General features: G+C 64.2%; 1 protein-coding gene across 1 annotated transcript in view; it reads right to left on the reverse strand.

The window, feature by feature from the left end:
* PLCH2 (phospholipase C eta 2) overlaps positions 1-13,249 on the reverse strand; it is a 58,912-nt gene extending 45,663 nt beyond the window's left edge. The window contains exon 1 of the mRNA XM_070511295.1: positions 12,930-13,249. Within this exon, the coding sequence (XP_070367396.1) occupies positions 12,930-12,960 (31 nt within the window). The 5' untranslated portion in view covers positions 12,961-13,249. The remainder of the gene's footprint in view (positions 1-12,929) is intronic.
* Positions 13,250-14,561: the final 1,312 nt, after the last annotated feature.

The following is a 14,561-nucleotide window of genomic DNA, read 5'->3' on the forward strand; positions in this document are numbered from 1 at the left end:
TGAGGAGCCGGCCGGCCCCACCACCGGGCACTGCGACAGCCCTGATTTAATCACTGTTTGCGCCAGAGGAACGCTGGTGCGTAAGTGCAGACATTAGAAGCCACTGAGACTCTGGGACACAAGAGGCTGACGAGGGGAACGAAACTGGCCTCAAGACCATCACGTAGAGACCATTGCGTGGAGACGGGTCTCTGCAGGGGGTGTGCCTGCGTGGGGAGTGGGGCTGGGGGCCCTCTGGGGGCAGAGCTGTGCCGCCCACTGCTAACCCAGGTGCCCAGAGCCCTCCTGGCACACAGTCTGTTCTTGCTAAGCGTTTACTGAGTGGCCTCCTCAGATCTAGACCCAGGCGGCATGGACAGCCAGGCTGGGGGGCAGGGGCACTGCCTCGGTGACACCCCTACCCAAACCATCTTTGCAGGGAGATTTGGCTGCTGACCCGCGAAGAGACGCCAGAGGGTGCCACCTTCCAAGAGCACAAGGTCTGCCCATGAGGTCTCAGCTGCTGCCCGACTCAGAGTGACTGTCCATCCCTCCCAGCCACCACAGTCAGAGCCGGGTTCTAACTCTGACTCTGCTCCTCCTAAGACTTGGGCAATGCGTTGAGCAACTAGCAGGTAGGAGGCAGTGTCTCAGGGAGGCTGGGGGTGTGCACGTACAGCTCAGGGAGGCCCGGAGTGTGGACATACAGATCAAGGAGGCCAGGAGTATGAACACAGAGCCCAGGGAGGCCAGGGGTGTGAACAGAGAGCCCAGGGAGGCCAGGGCTGTGAACACACAGCTTAGGGAGGCCAGGGCATAAACACACAGGTCAGGGAGGCCCAGAGTATAAACACACAGCTCAGGGAGGCCAGGGTGTGAACACACAGATCAGGGAGGCCAGGGTGTGAACACACAGGTCAGGGGGGCCAGGGGTGTGAACACACAGGTCAGGGAGGCCAGGGGGTGAACACACAGGTCAGGGAGGCCAGGGTGTGAACACACAGCTCAGAGAGGCCAGGGTGTGAACACACAGATCAGGGAGGCCAGAGTGTGAACATGAGCTTAGGGAGGCTGGGGTGTAAGCATGGAGCTCAGGGCCAGGGCACCTGGCAGACACATTTTCCTTTAAGATGAGAGAGAGACCCTGAGATCCTACTTAACCAGGGGGCTCCCACACAGATGGTGGCAATTGTCAGAGCCTGGCGGGAGGTGGGAGGGAGGCCCCCTAGCCGCCCCAGTTCAGCGCACAGCACAGGGGCTCAACATACAAGCAGCTGCCGGGGGCACTGCCCAGGCGAGCAGTCCTGGGCATCTTGTCTCAGCTTCCCTGAGGTCCCTGACCCCACCAGTTATCTTTCCTTTGCTTTTGGGCTCCTGAGGATGACAGACCTGGGGTGGCAACAGGTCACGCTCCCTGCCACACGGTGATTGCCACACATGTCCCCCTGACACGCTTTCACCCACAGACTGGGGCGAGTCAAGCTGAGGACAGACACAGCGTGGGGAGCCTCAGGTGCTGTGCCCTTGGCCTGCTCCTCTCCTTGCCCTCTCCCCCCAGCTCCCTGTGGATCGCGTGGGCCCCAGCAGCCATCAAGTGCCACACTTGCAAATGTTTATTTTTAATTTAGAGTAAAAAAAGAAAGAAAAGGAGGAAGAGGGGCAGCCTAGTGGGGGTGAGTCACTGGGGATGTTTGAGAAAAGGGTAGAGGGAGCAGGCCCCAGCACCCCTGAGGGCAGGACCGGAGCCACCTGCCCTGCCTGCAGGTGCCGGTGCCGCCTTGACGCGGGTGAGCGCCTGTCAGCCTCTGGGTACATCGCTCCCCTCCAGCTTCTGCTCCGAGGAAAGCCACCTCTTTCAGTGAGTCCTCGCTGACCACCTGAAGTTCCTCCGTGCCCCTCAAGGGCGGGAGGCCCTCCAGTGGACTCAGCCCCCGCTACACCCCTAGGAGGAGGGGCCACCCCCGTCTCAGCAGATCTTGGTTCCCCGGGGAGCATCTGAGCCACCCGTTCACTCGGGGTGACTGTGACCAGGAGAATCAGGCACCCTGGAGAGAAGCCGTTAGGGCTGGAAACTGAGGCAGAGGGGACAGTGACCCTGCATCACAGCCCACCGGGCTGCTGAGGAGCATAGGTCCCCCAAACCCCTAGTCCCCTGCAGTCCCACCCCATGGCCAGACAGACCCTCAACCCCAGAGAGGGCATGGGTGGACAGGAGTCTCAGTGAGTCAGGGGCAGGCCAGCCCAGAATGGCCACTCGGGGCCAGAACTCATTCCTGTCCCATGGATGGAGCCATTGGCCGGTCAGTCCAGGCTGGCCCCCCAAGAGCGGCATCCCATGTCTCAGCCCACCCTGAGGGAGCCCTGAGTGCCCCAAACCCCGGGCCACCCCGGATAGGGCTGGCCAGCATGGTGACCATCAGCACAGGCCCCAACGCCACTGCAGCCACACGTGGGCACCTGAGGCCTGGAGAGCCCAGACCCAGGGGTTCTGTGGACGGCTCCCTGCTCCTTAACAAGGGGCCGGGGTCCTGGGGGCCCAGGCTGGACAAAGACGACCTGAACCAAAGATGCAGCCCCCCCTCGTGGTGCCGCCGTCATGGCGGCAAATCTCAGTGTCCCTTCCCACCTTACTACTCTGAGACTGGCCCTCAGCCGACCAGGTGCAGGCCTTTTCCCCAGGCCCTGGAACAGGGTGGGAAGGGGGTCCTCTCCCTGCCAATCCCCCAAGGACAGGTGGGCTCCAGGCATAGGGGTCCTGCTGGAGGAGAAGCGCCTCCCTCCTCCCATCAAGACCCCCGGACAAACCGAGGTCAGAGGAAGGCCCAGCTCCAGGAGGGGAAACTGAGGCCAGGGTGGGGAGGGCCTCCTGAGGTGTAGGAAGTCCCCAACGTGACCCAGCACTCTCCCTTCCATCTTCCCTCCTGCCCTGCGGGCCAGGAAGCCATCGAGAATGCAGTCTGGGCACCACCAGAGGCTGTCTGCTCCAGGCTGCCTGGGTCCAACCTGGCCTGGGGGTTTTGAGGAGGCTGAGCCACCCCAGAGACCTTGTGCATCGTCGGGAGCAGCACCCAGTGGTGACAGCTGAGTCACTACCCGGGGCTTTTTAAGGCACAGCTGAGTGCCAGGGGGCAATTTAGGTCTTTTTGATGAGACGGGAGAACAGGAGGTCAGAGCCAAGCACGCAGTCGTGTGCCCGCCAATGTGATGCCCCCAGATCCTGCAGGGGTAGGGACCCTAGCTGCAGCATGAGAGACTCAGGTAGGACAGGAGCCAGGTGCCCCAAGGTGGGATGTGCAGTGAGTGTCCCTGGCACAGCTGGGGGTGGGTCTGCCTTGCTGCACGATGTGGGGGGCGGGTGTCGTGTCCTTGAGAGGGGCTTCCGAGGAGGGAGGGACCAGCAGCTCCACCCCAGGCCTGTTCTCCTGTCCCTGGTGGAAGCCAGAGGAGGCAAAAAGTGGAGGAAACCCAGGAGAACGTGTCCTGTACTGTGTCTGACACGAGATCTGGTTCTGGCGGCTGGGTGACCCCAACTGCAGCTAGAGGGGTGCGAGCAGGCTCACTGCGCCCTGATGCCTCACATGGGTGTGCGTAACTCTCCCTAGGCCTCTGTCAGTCCCCATCCGTCCCTCTGTCTGTCTGCTCTCCTGAGAAAGCCCCCAGGAGTGTGCACGGCCCAGAGCCTGTCCTTTCCTAGCTCCTCAGCCGTCCAGCTCAAGCTGGCAATCTCTGCAAGCAAGGCAAGGGGAGGACGCCCTGGGCAAGGCCATCAGAGCCCCACGGGTGGTGGGGCGGCAGGATGAGGCAGCCCGGGGAGATGCCCACCCTGCCTTGGGGGGTGGCCACGGCCTTCCACAACTGCAGCCCCCCCAAGCGCCCACCTCACTTGGCCCATGTCCCAAAGTGCCTCGAGGACCCCCCAACTCAGCCTGATGAGCCCCCCCAACTCAGCCTGATGAGCCCCCGTGCAATGATGCTGTTTCCTTACAGACACAGAATATAATAATTCCCAATAATTCCAGGCCCAAAATAACCCCACAATGTGCCGCGTGCTGAGCTCCTACCAGAGAATGTAACTGAGTCAAACACAGCTGCAAGTTGCTTTAAAAATACCCTAAACACACACACACAAACACAAAACCCGCCTCGAGGATGCCCGCCTCCGCCCACGGCCCTGCTCGCAGGTATGAGGGTGAAGGTGGGGGCACGGGCAGGGAGGGGGACCCTGCCCTCCACCCCTGGAAGCTGATGGGAGGCCCCAGGCGGCAGTGTGACGGGGAGGGGTGGACGGGGCTGGAAAGCGTGCTCACGGCTGCAGGCCACTGCCCTTTGCCTCTCACCCACGTCTGAGGCAGAGTCTGACACCCCACTCCTCCCCAGCCCTGCCCCTGTGACCACTTGGAACAAGTGCCGCCTCTCCAGCATCCCCAGAGGGTGGGTCTGGGTGAGCTCACCTCTGCAGGAATGCGGGGCTGCCTAGGCCCCCACCTTCCCCCCCGACCTGGCCCTCTCTTGGGACCCTCAGCCCCTACCTGCTCTCCTGTGCTCCCTCTGCCAACCCTGGGAACAGCCCCTGAACCGCCACGCCAGAAGGAGGCAGAGGTGGGCCTATTCGGCAGCCCGTCGTCCGGCTCTGTTGAGGGTGAGGCAGGAGTCCCCATCCACCAGCTCTGGGCCTCTCCCAAGCCGGGTGCACAACCAGGCCAGGGAAGGCGGACGAGGCCCCGGCTGGGCCTCTGGCAGCTCCAGACCCAGAGCAGCTGGTGCCCAGTTCCAGGTGCCCACTGGCCTCAGCTCTCACGCCAGAGGGCCCTGAGGACGGCAGCTCCCTGCTCCCCACAGCACCAGGTGGTGCACCTGAGAAACGTGGTCCAGCAGCTCTCCTTCAGAGGTGGGCCTCCCGCCCACTGACAGCCCAGGGGGCCCAGATGTTACAGAGGCCCACCCAGACCCCACAAATGCCTGGAAAAGCCCACTGGTGCCCACACCCTCCCCCTCCCCAAACTCAGGGGCCTCATGTGACAGGGGAGCGCATAGGACCCCACACCCCAGGATCCCGGGCAAGAAGGCTTGGTTCAGCCCTCAGGCCACCCTTCCCAATAAAGGGGCTGGGCCCACACAGGGCATTGCTGGTCCAGCCCCCGGAGAATGGGCGGCCCGAGGCCCTGGACACAAAGATCCTCCACAGAACGACGCTGGTGCTCAGCAGCCCCCTCCATTGCAGCCCACCCCCCAGATGGCAGCCATACCACAGCACGCGGGGCTGAATGGGTCACTGGAGGGAGGGCTGAACAGGTAAGGGCGACGAGGACAGGCCACGGGGAAGGTGCATTTGGATGCTCCACTCAGTCTCTCAGGAGGCAGCTCTGCCCATAGGCTGGCTTTTGTTCTTGGGGAGCAGACCCCCCACCCCCTCTCTCACCCCTAAGCCCACCAAGGCAAGCAGAGGCCCGTGCCCTGCGGGCGGCCACCTGCTGCTATGGAATCTTGCTGCGGCCAATGCCGCTGCAGCCTGAGAAGTGGGCCACAGCCTGGCCTGGAAACTGCGTTGCTCAGAAACTGGCTCCTGTGGTCACGGGATCTGCCTCTGCTGCAGGCGGCCTGCAGACAGCCTAGGGCAGCAGAGGCAGCCTTGGCCCCAGCCTGGGGCAGAGCCCAGAGCCCCTTCCTCAGGGAGCATCCACCCGCCCAGACTTGGGGAGGGGCTGCCCACTTGTCCCTGCCCGAAGGCCCCAGGGGGGAGCCAGCCTGGGCAGTCCCAACGCCCTGCACCCTGGTGAGGCTCAGGCATGGAGCTGGGTGAGGAGGTCTCCGAGCCTCGGGCTCTCAGGTGCTTCCCTCCCCGGGGGCTGGGGGCCTCCCTCACTGCCCCGTCCCTACTTGAGGAACACAGGAAGGGCTTTTCCTGTAGCCCTGTTCCAATGTTGGCCACAATCCTGGGGACACCGGGAGCCACAGCAGCTCACTCCAGCTGGGGGGACACAGGGGACACACACGCAGGAGGGGTCTGCTGGAGTGGGGAGAGGGCATCCCAGGGGCTGTCAGGGGCTCCACACTGCCCACAGTCACAAGGAGCCCGGAAAGCGGCAATGGGACGTGGACGCTTTGGCATGGCCGTCCTCTGCAGGGAGGCCAGACTTCAGGCACAGGGTGTGGACAGAGGATGGGACAAGGGTGGAGCCCTGCCTCTGTGAGGAGGGGTGGCCCTGGCTCCATACCATGGTCAGTGTGCCCTGGCCCCATGACCCCCTCCATGAGGGAAAGAGGGACCAGCACCCAGTGAGCGCCTACTGTGTGCACAGATGCTCCTGTTTAACTGGACAGCCGAGGACCTGGCCTGCTCCGCTGCCTCCAGCCCCCGGAGCCTCTGCAGGTCACCACACCCCAGCCTCAAAGTCCTCGTCAGGAAAATGGGGCAGTGACAGAGCCAATACTTCAGGACTGGAAATAACATGCATAACAGGGTCTCCCAAGACCCAGACCCACGGCCAGGCTCCCAGGAAGGGAAGCTTGCACCTGCCTCTGGTTGGGAACCCTGGCCAAGCCCCCCGGCCCCGCTGTCCAGGAATTATTTAGGTGCCTCTGCAGGCCCACCTGCTCTCCCCTGGGTGGCTGGGGGTAGATGAGTGACCTGTGAGGAAGCTCCCCCAGCCCTCTGGAGGGTGTGTGGACCCTGCACCTGCTCACAGTGGCAGCTCCCAGAGACCCACAAGCTGGGGGCAGGGGCAGGCGGGGAGGGACGGGGCAGGCAGGGAGCAGCATCGAGGGCTCTCCGTCCCCCCGCCACAGGCAGCCCCTCTCCCCAGCGTTTGCTCCAGGCCAGCAGCTGCTGCCTGTGAGATGAAATACTTCCTCTGCAAGCAACATAGGGCAGAGGGCCACCTGCGGGACCCAGGCCCAGCATTTCCTTGGGACCCTCTAGTTTGCTCCCTGAAGGTCCTCGTCCATGGTCCAGCGCCCAGGCCCAGCTGTCCCCTGGCCTTGTCTCTCCTCCTGTAAACCCAGGTGGACACAGTGCTGCCCTCGACTCCTGTGAAGCGAGACAGAGTGACACCAGACCCCACAGGGTCCCTGGGGGTTCTCCCTCCCGGAAGGGGAGCCTCAAGGTGGGAGGGACAGTGGCCGCCCTCCACACGTGCTGCCAGAGGGACCATCGGCGCAGTGCCCCAACAGAGGCCCTGCTCGGTCTGCCCCCATGTGCCCGCAGCAGAACACAAAGCCCGCTTTACAGCATTGGCATTTCTGAAGGATGACAAAGATCCCGGGGCTCAGAACGTGTTTTTTGTGTGAACAGACACTTCCGCACAGTGTGCCGGATGACAGCACCTCCCCACAGCTCGGGCCTGAATCATCGCCTTCCTGGCAGTCCCCCTGAAGGCCGGGGGCAGGGAGCCCACAGCACATTCAGGCCAGGGCCAGTGGGACACAGGAGGCCGAGGCCCACAGCCACAGGCCCCTGCCCTTCAAACGGGGCCAGCCTCCCCGGGAGGGGTCTCAGCCACAGTCACCAGGGGAATTGCTCTCAGCTCCCAAGTGCAACTGACCCTTTCAGGGCAGGGCAGCGTCAGGGCCATCCACTGTGCCACCCCAGCCCACCTGCGTCACAAACCCACAGGAGCGTGGGGGCTGAATCTCTGTGGGTTGGCCACGGCCAGTTCCCGGGGCTGGAGGAGAGGTCCCGGGGCAGGGGGCTGGGGCCACTCTGGAGGTGGGGTCCGCAGAAGGGGTTAACTGGGCTTCCCAAGGGCCAGTACGGCCCCTGAGATCCATCTTCATTAGCCATGTTCTCAGTGACAGCTCCTGGGCTGTCACTGCAGGCTGCATCCCTTGGCGACTCCAGCCAAAGCAACTGTAGGTGTTGGGGAGGGACCACTGAGCACTCACAGCTCTGGACCCCAGACCCCATGGTTAGGACCCAGAGCCTGCCCACCACCCCCTGCCCTCAATTTAGAGGCAATGGGATCTGGGGAGTTGGGAGGCGCCGTGGCCCCTTGGTGACATGGAGCCATCAAGAGGCCTCCGTCCTGGAACGCCAGGCCCATCCGCGTCCCCTGCCCAGGCTCTGCCCTAAACTGCACCTTGACCTGCTCCCAGGAGGCCAAGCAACGGGCTCCAAGTGTCCCGCTCCCAGGAGCCCATTTCCCCTCACAGTGAGCAAGGAAGCTCCAGCTTCGTGGAGAAATCGCCACCTTCTAGCACGCTCCTCACCTCCCCGGGTTAATCATTCACTCCACAACCACCATCACCCTCTTTGTACAGATGAGGACACGGAGGCTCAGAGAGACCAGCATCTGGCCCAGGAACCCACAGCCCAGGACGTGGCAGGGCTGGGATTTGAACCCAGGCAGTGGCCCCAGGCCCACACTTGGCCTCTAGCGAGCTGCCCAGGTCCCCAGGGGGGAAGCTGAGCACACAGTAGGTCTGGGTGCAGCAGGCTGAGCTGGGGGTGGGAGGTCCTGTGCAGCGCCAGGCTGGTGAAGTACCTCCTTTGATGTTTTCCGAAGGCTGCAGGAAGATGTCCCAGAAGGCCCTGTCTTCACTGTGCCGCTCAGGGAGGCGGCAATCAGAGGCTCTCGGAAAAGTGGAGCATTTCGTGATTAGTTAACAAGGTGCCCACAGCACCTTTTAGCTCCACCCTGTGCTGAAATGGTCACCAACGAAGGAAGGGAGCTCTTGAAATGTCACAGGGAGACTTGAAGGCCTCTGATCAGCATTTTTCAAAAGCAGAACCAGGCCCCTCACGGGAAGCGCTGCCCCATAAATACGCCATGCGCTGCCCCACACCTCGGAGCTCAGCCACAGGAAGGGAAGCACCTCTGCCCCACCAGGCTGTCCCTGACAAGCTCGGGGTGCAGGCCGGGCTGGGCAGGTGCCGTGGGCTCCCCGACTCCTCTCAGGAGACCCTGGTGGAGGCTGAGCTCCACCGAGGCTCTGGGTGAGGAGAAGCGGCCTTGCTCACCCTGTCCCAAGGAGTATGAGGGTCCAGGGGCTGAGCCCAGGGAAACTGAGGCCCACCGTGCCAGCAGCTGCCCCAGGCCAGGGCCAGCCTCTTGATTACGTATCAAGGCCACCTGCAGCCACCACTCAGCCCTGGCACTCTGAAGCAGGAGAAGCTGAGGGCTGGCGGTTCTGCAGGGACTGTCCACGTTCCGGGGAGCAGGGAGCATCAGGGGCAGGGTCGGAGGGACAGGTGGGCAGCAGGGGTCACTAAAGGCGGCTGGGCCAGAACTCTACACCCACCCTCCCAGCTACTGCCCACAACTCACTATATTAGCCCATTTCACAGGTGAAGTCATGGAGGCCGAGTCCCCTGTCCAAGGCCACACAGGGCTGGTGGCAGAATCGGGAGCCCACTCAAGTCGTCCCCACCCTGGGGTGGCGTCCTCGGAGCCCTGGCCCGTTCTGGGCGGGGCCTGGGCTCCAACCCCCAGGCACAGCCAGCCTGGAGCAGAGGCCCTGGGAACAGCGGCCACGTGTGGGTCTGGTCTCCACTCTGAGCACCACAGGGTCTCAGGATGGGAGGCGGCAGCCCTGATACTCAGCCAGCTCACCCCCTTCCCTGGGAAGCCCAAGAGTGAGAGTGTGTGCACATGTATGCACGAGCACCAGGTGACACACACGTCTCCGCAGGTCCGGGGGGCGGGGGGAGGAGGCCACAAAGTGGGTGTGGATCCTGCAGGTTGCAGGTGAGTCGAGCACTTTGGCGGCTTCCTCACACAAATTCTGGGCTGTAAGTGGTCAGCCCTCCCCAGAACTCCCCAGCCCCAGCTTGTGTGCAGTGGAGCCCCACCCTCCTGGAGCCTCCAGCCCACAGTGGTCTGACGCGTAGTGGGAGCTGAGAAAATGGGGTGAGGAGTGTGCTCTGATCTGTGGGGGTGGAGACCCCAGAATCAACACCCCAGAGGCTGCTGGGAGCACAGAAGGGGTGGAAAGAAGGCAGGAAGAAGAGTCGTGTGGGACAGGACTGGGGCGGGTGGACATCCCCACCCAGGCCACTGTGCCCCAGAGGAGGACACACACACACACACACACACACACACACACACACACAGGGCTGGGGGCTGAAGGAGCCCCAAGTCAGACTCAGCCCCAGGGAGCGAGTGCAGGAGCGCCCGCTGGCCCAGGCCCCTCTCACGGCCTGGGCCAACCAGCTCTTCCCTGGGCTGGGCAGCCAGCAGCGTCCTTTGTCCTTTGTGCTGGGCGGGCAGAAGGGACAAAAGCTGTGCTCCCGGCTGGCTGGCTGCTGCCGCTGGAGACATCTCCCAGGAGCCCTTCCTCCCCGTGCCGTGGATGCGGGCCTGTTATACAACAGACCTAAGAATAATCCGGAGGGCGGGCAGTGCAGGGGAGACGAAGCCAGCCTGCCTCTTGGGACCCTCAAGCTGGGGGTGGGGTGGGGCCATCCACACCCAGGTCCTGCTTCTGCCCAGAGCCTGGGTCCGTCAGGAGGCCCGAGGGGCACCCAGGGTCGCACCCACCTCCAGCACCTGGGAGGTGCTAGAAGGCCCAGGGCCATCTGTGCCTAGTGGCCCTTGGGGTCAAAAGTCCTGGCTGGGCCTGTGATGGCCCCAAAGCAGGCAGCCGCAGGGAAGCTGGCTTTTCAGTGGGGGTGAGGCCTGAGCCCCTGGTGGCTACTCCTTCCCAGAAGCCCCCGGCAGCAGGGCCCCAGCACACAGGGCCTGGGGGCTGCAGTGGACACGGGCGCAGGATGGCAGAGGGGAAGGCTGGCCCACAGTGACAGGAGTGCCTGCTGGCAGCCCACCCCCTAGCCCTGTCCCCTGCTGGAGCAGGTGGCAGGCAGCCTGCCGGTCTCGGGCAGACTCCCGCCCTTCCGGGGAGCAGGCGGCAGGGCGGGTGCGACAATTACCAGCTAATGAAGTAGCCCTATTAGGCGCAGAGTAACAGAATATATACAAATTGGCCCATAGCTCTTCATCTATTGCAGACATTAAAAATTAAAATCCAATTACAACTCGTATTGTCAAACCTGGCTGCTGCCACTTACCGCAACCCGTGTGTGGGGCAGGGGATTATGTAACCTGAACTCTCAGCTGCAGGGAGTGAGGGCCTCGGGGAACCAGGGCCACCTGCCCCCATGGCTCCCCCGGAGGGTCTGCAGGGAGTCTCTCCCACCCACAAGCCCCTCTGGCACCTAAGGGACCCCACAGGCCTGGCCCAAGCACCAGCTGAGGAGGGTCCCTGCCTGGTCACTCCCAGGAGGGGCCACTGCCAGCCTGCGGGATGTCCTCCCAGTGACCCCAGCTGTCCTCAACAGCAGTTATGTCGGCTCTGCCAACAGCAGCTGTGTCGGCGCTGCTGGTGGCTAGTGACAGACATGCCCCCTGGAAACCCCACCCAGCCTCGTGCTCACCATTCACCCTGGATGGGCCGTGGTCCAGGATGTCAAGGCCACTAGACCCACCCTCTGGGCAGCCTGGGGTGCAGCACACACTGCCTGGCACATGTTCATGCAAGTTCCAGGCCACGAAGGGTCAACTCTCTCACCTCCCGGGGCAGCCACAGCCTCTGGCCAGGTGCAGGCCAGGACAGGGCCACCAAGCATCAGACCTCGGGGAAGGGGGCTGTGGAGACCCTTCAAGCATGGCCGACGGCACACACTCCACCTGCTGAACGCCCGTCTCCCCCACCCTTCCTGGAACCCCAGACTCTCCCCGTAGGACCACGCAGAGGATGTGGCTGTGGGTTCAGTGCAGAGGGCATATGACAGGGTGGGGGCTGCCGGTGTCTTTAGAGCCAATTTCTTCCCTTATCCCAGGCAAGGGTCAGAGTCCTGGGGGACACATGCAGGCCGGCCCCTGTCCCCACCAACCAGGAGAGATATGATGACCTCTCATCTCTGACCTGCCCCCCAGACCCTGGGACCTGAACTCCCCTCCATGGCTGCAGCTGTATGACTGAGATTGTGGGCTCAGAGGACTCTGGCAGGACACAAATGGGCCTCCCGTGACAGAAGCACGTGGGCACATGGCCCAGGCACCACGGGAACTGAGTGTCCCCTCTCAGGGATCAGGGCATAAAGTGACAGAGAGGACACAAACCAGGTACCTTTCCATGGGTGAGGGGTGGAGAAGGCCACGGGAGAAAAGCCAGCCAGGGAGTCAGCGGTCACTCTGTCTGCCTCAAGGGTTAGTGGGCAGGGTGGGCGTAAAGGGGAGGGAAAGTGAGAGGAGCGGAGGGGAGGGGAGGCCTCCCACGTCCTTGGCATCTTTCCTCAGCCAGCTCCAGAAGTGCCCCCATCCCCTAAAGGATGCCCCATAGCTCTGCCTGCAGGCCCAGAGCCCCAGGAAGTACTGCTTTGCCACCACCACCACCAGCACTCTACAGAGGGCCTGGGTGGGGCCATCCCAGAGCCTGGCTGGGTCCTGGCTGCCCCACCAGAGCCCACTGCGCCCCTCCTGCTAGTGCTGGGAGAGGCTGGCTGGAGGCCAGAAGCAGCACCTGCAGCCCAGGCAGATGTGCCAAGTCCACCCGCTGCGGCATGGTCCACCCAGCACCTCGCAGCAGACCCAAGTGGCTGCGCCCCTGTTGCACCATCCACAGGCAGCGAGGGGACCGGGCGCCCGGCCTGAGCTGAGCAGGGCTCCGTCTCAGCACAGGGTCACAGCCCCATTGCGACATCCACCCTAAACCAGGGGAGGAAAGTTCGCAGGGGGTGGCCCACACCTGCGGCCTCCAAGAGAGCCCAGGACCCCTCGCCTGCCGCGCGCAATCCCGCACCCACATCCCTGCCCGCCCCCTCCAAGATCGGGGCCTCCCCTCCCCGGTCTGGACCTCAGAAGCAGCTCGGCCCACCGGGAGACCGAGGCAGCCAGGGCGCGAGGGGGCAGCGTGCGCCCCCTCCCCATGCCGCCTCGACCCACCGCCCAGGGCAGCGGCGCCCCCGCGCGTTCGCCAAGACCCGGGCGCAGCAACAGGAGAGGCGCGGCACCTACTGTGCTTCCGCGGGGCGGCTCCCGCGTCCATTGTCTCCGCGGCGGCGGCGGCGACGGGGGCGGGGGCGGCCGGGGCGGGGGCGCCGTCAGCGGCCGGCCTGGGGCTCCGGCTCGGGCTCGGGCAGCATCGCCCTGCTGGCTGGGGCGGCCCGCGGCGGGCTGTGCGCGCGGCGGGTTCGGCGCGCTGACACTGCGCCCCGTGGAGGCACCACGCGCGGAGAGCGCTGTCACTCGTGCCGCCCGCACCACACCCCCTGCCCGCCCCGCGCCGGGAGGGGGCCGGGGGCGCGGGCTCGGCGGCGGGCAAAGCGGGACGCAGGGCACAGAGCCGGGAGGCGCAGAGCCGGGCGCACAGTGGGGCCAGCCGGCCCGTCCCGCGCGGGCCGCAGCCAAAGTACTTTCCCCGCAAAGAAGCACCCGACCTCCCTGCTCCCCCAACTTCCCCCTCCTCCTCCCTCCGCAGGGCCCCAGCTTGCGGACCGGGAAGGGGGCGGGGCCGAGAATCGCTTCTCCATCCCAAGGCTGGGCGTTTGCCGGACAGGTGGCTGAGTGTAGCCGAAAGGGGTGTTTGCCAGGCATTATCCCACACACTCCCACCCACCGCCACCCTGGTGCTTGAAGGGAGGGGCCTGGGCTCCCCCTCCCCCAAGATGTAAGGTGGCACGTGCAGAAACCTGCACAAGAGCCTGGAGCTGGAGCTGGTGCAGGTAGGGTGGCAACCCAGCCCTGGAGAGCTCCTTGGCTGGGCAGGAGGCATCCCTTAGCTCACACCAGGGGGCAGCCAACCCCGGGTGGGGGCGTCACTTAGCGCTGATGTCTTGGAAATGTGACCCCCAAGCCTGGGGAAAAGACCAGGAACAATAGTGGGAGCTGGCCCACTGCCTCCTCTCCCCAAACTGGCCCTGTGCCCGGGGGCAGCCACCAGCCCCAGCACACTGCTCCCTACCACTGCCCTGGGTCCTGGAGAGGCCCCAAAGCTGCGACAGAGACAGGCCCTGGACCCTGGAGACCCTCCTTCATGGGACCTCCTTGCCAGAGCACTGTGGGCAGCAGTGGAGGAGCGGAGCAGACAGGTCAAGAGAACGTGTCCAGCTGGGCCCCCGTGTCCAAAGAAGCCGAGACTCCCACCGGCTGGCCCTGGTCTAGTGACTCAACAGGAGACAAGACGCGGGCCCACATGCTGGCTCCCCACAGACCCACAACTAGCCCCAGCAAAACCCTCCCCTCTCTGGGCCTCAGTTTCCCCAGGTATAAGACCTGCTGGTTTCTAAGGATCTTTCCAGGTTGCTGCAGCCCAGAGGTGTTCCTGACTTTCCCCAAGCCACACAGCAGAATCTTCGTCTGTGCAGTAGATCCCAGGGCAGGATGCCTCCCGGTGCCAAGGCTGACCCGCGAGAGATGGCCTCTTGGCACCTGCTGGGGCCAGCTGAGCTCGCAAGGCTTCCTGGGCCCACAGGATGAGGGCCGAGCTCTGACTCGCAGCACAGTCTGTGTGCCCAGCACTGAGAGCTCCGTGCCCGGGCATGCATTCCAGGGATGCTTTGTCGAGCTGAGATCCGGCAAGCTCTGGCAGCCTCTGCTCAAGGTAGCACCAGGCATCCCCACCCGGCGCAAGCTGGCGGCAAAGACTCC

The sequence above is a fragment of the Equus asinus genome, chromosome 5 (genome assembly GCF_041296235.1).
Source record: "Equus asinus isolate D_3611 breed Donkey chromosome 5, EquAss-T2T_v2, whole genome shotgun sequence".
Taxonomy (NCBI): Eukaryota; Metazoa; Chordata; class Mammalia; order Perissodactyla; family Equidae; genus Equus; species Equus asinus.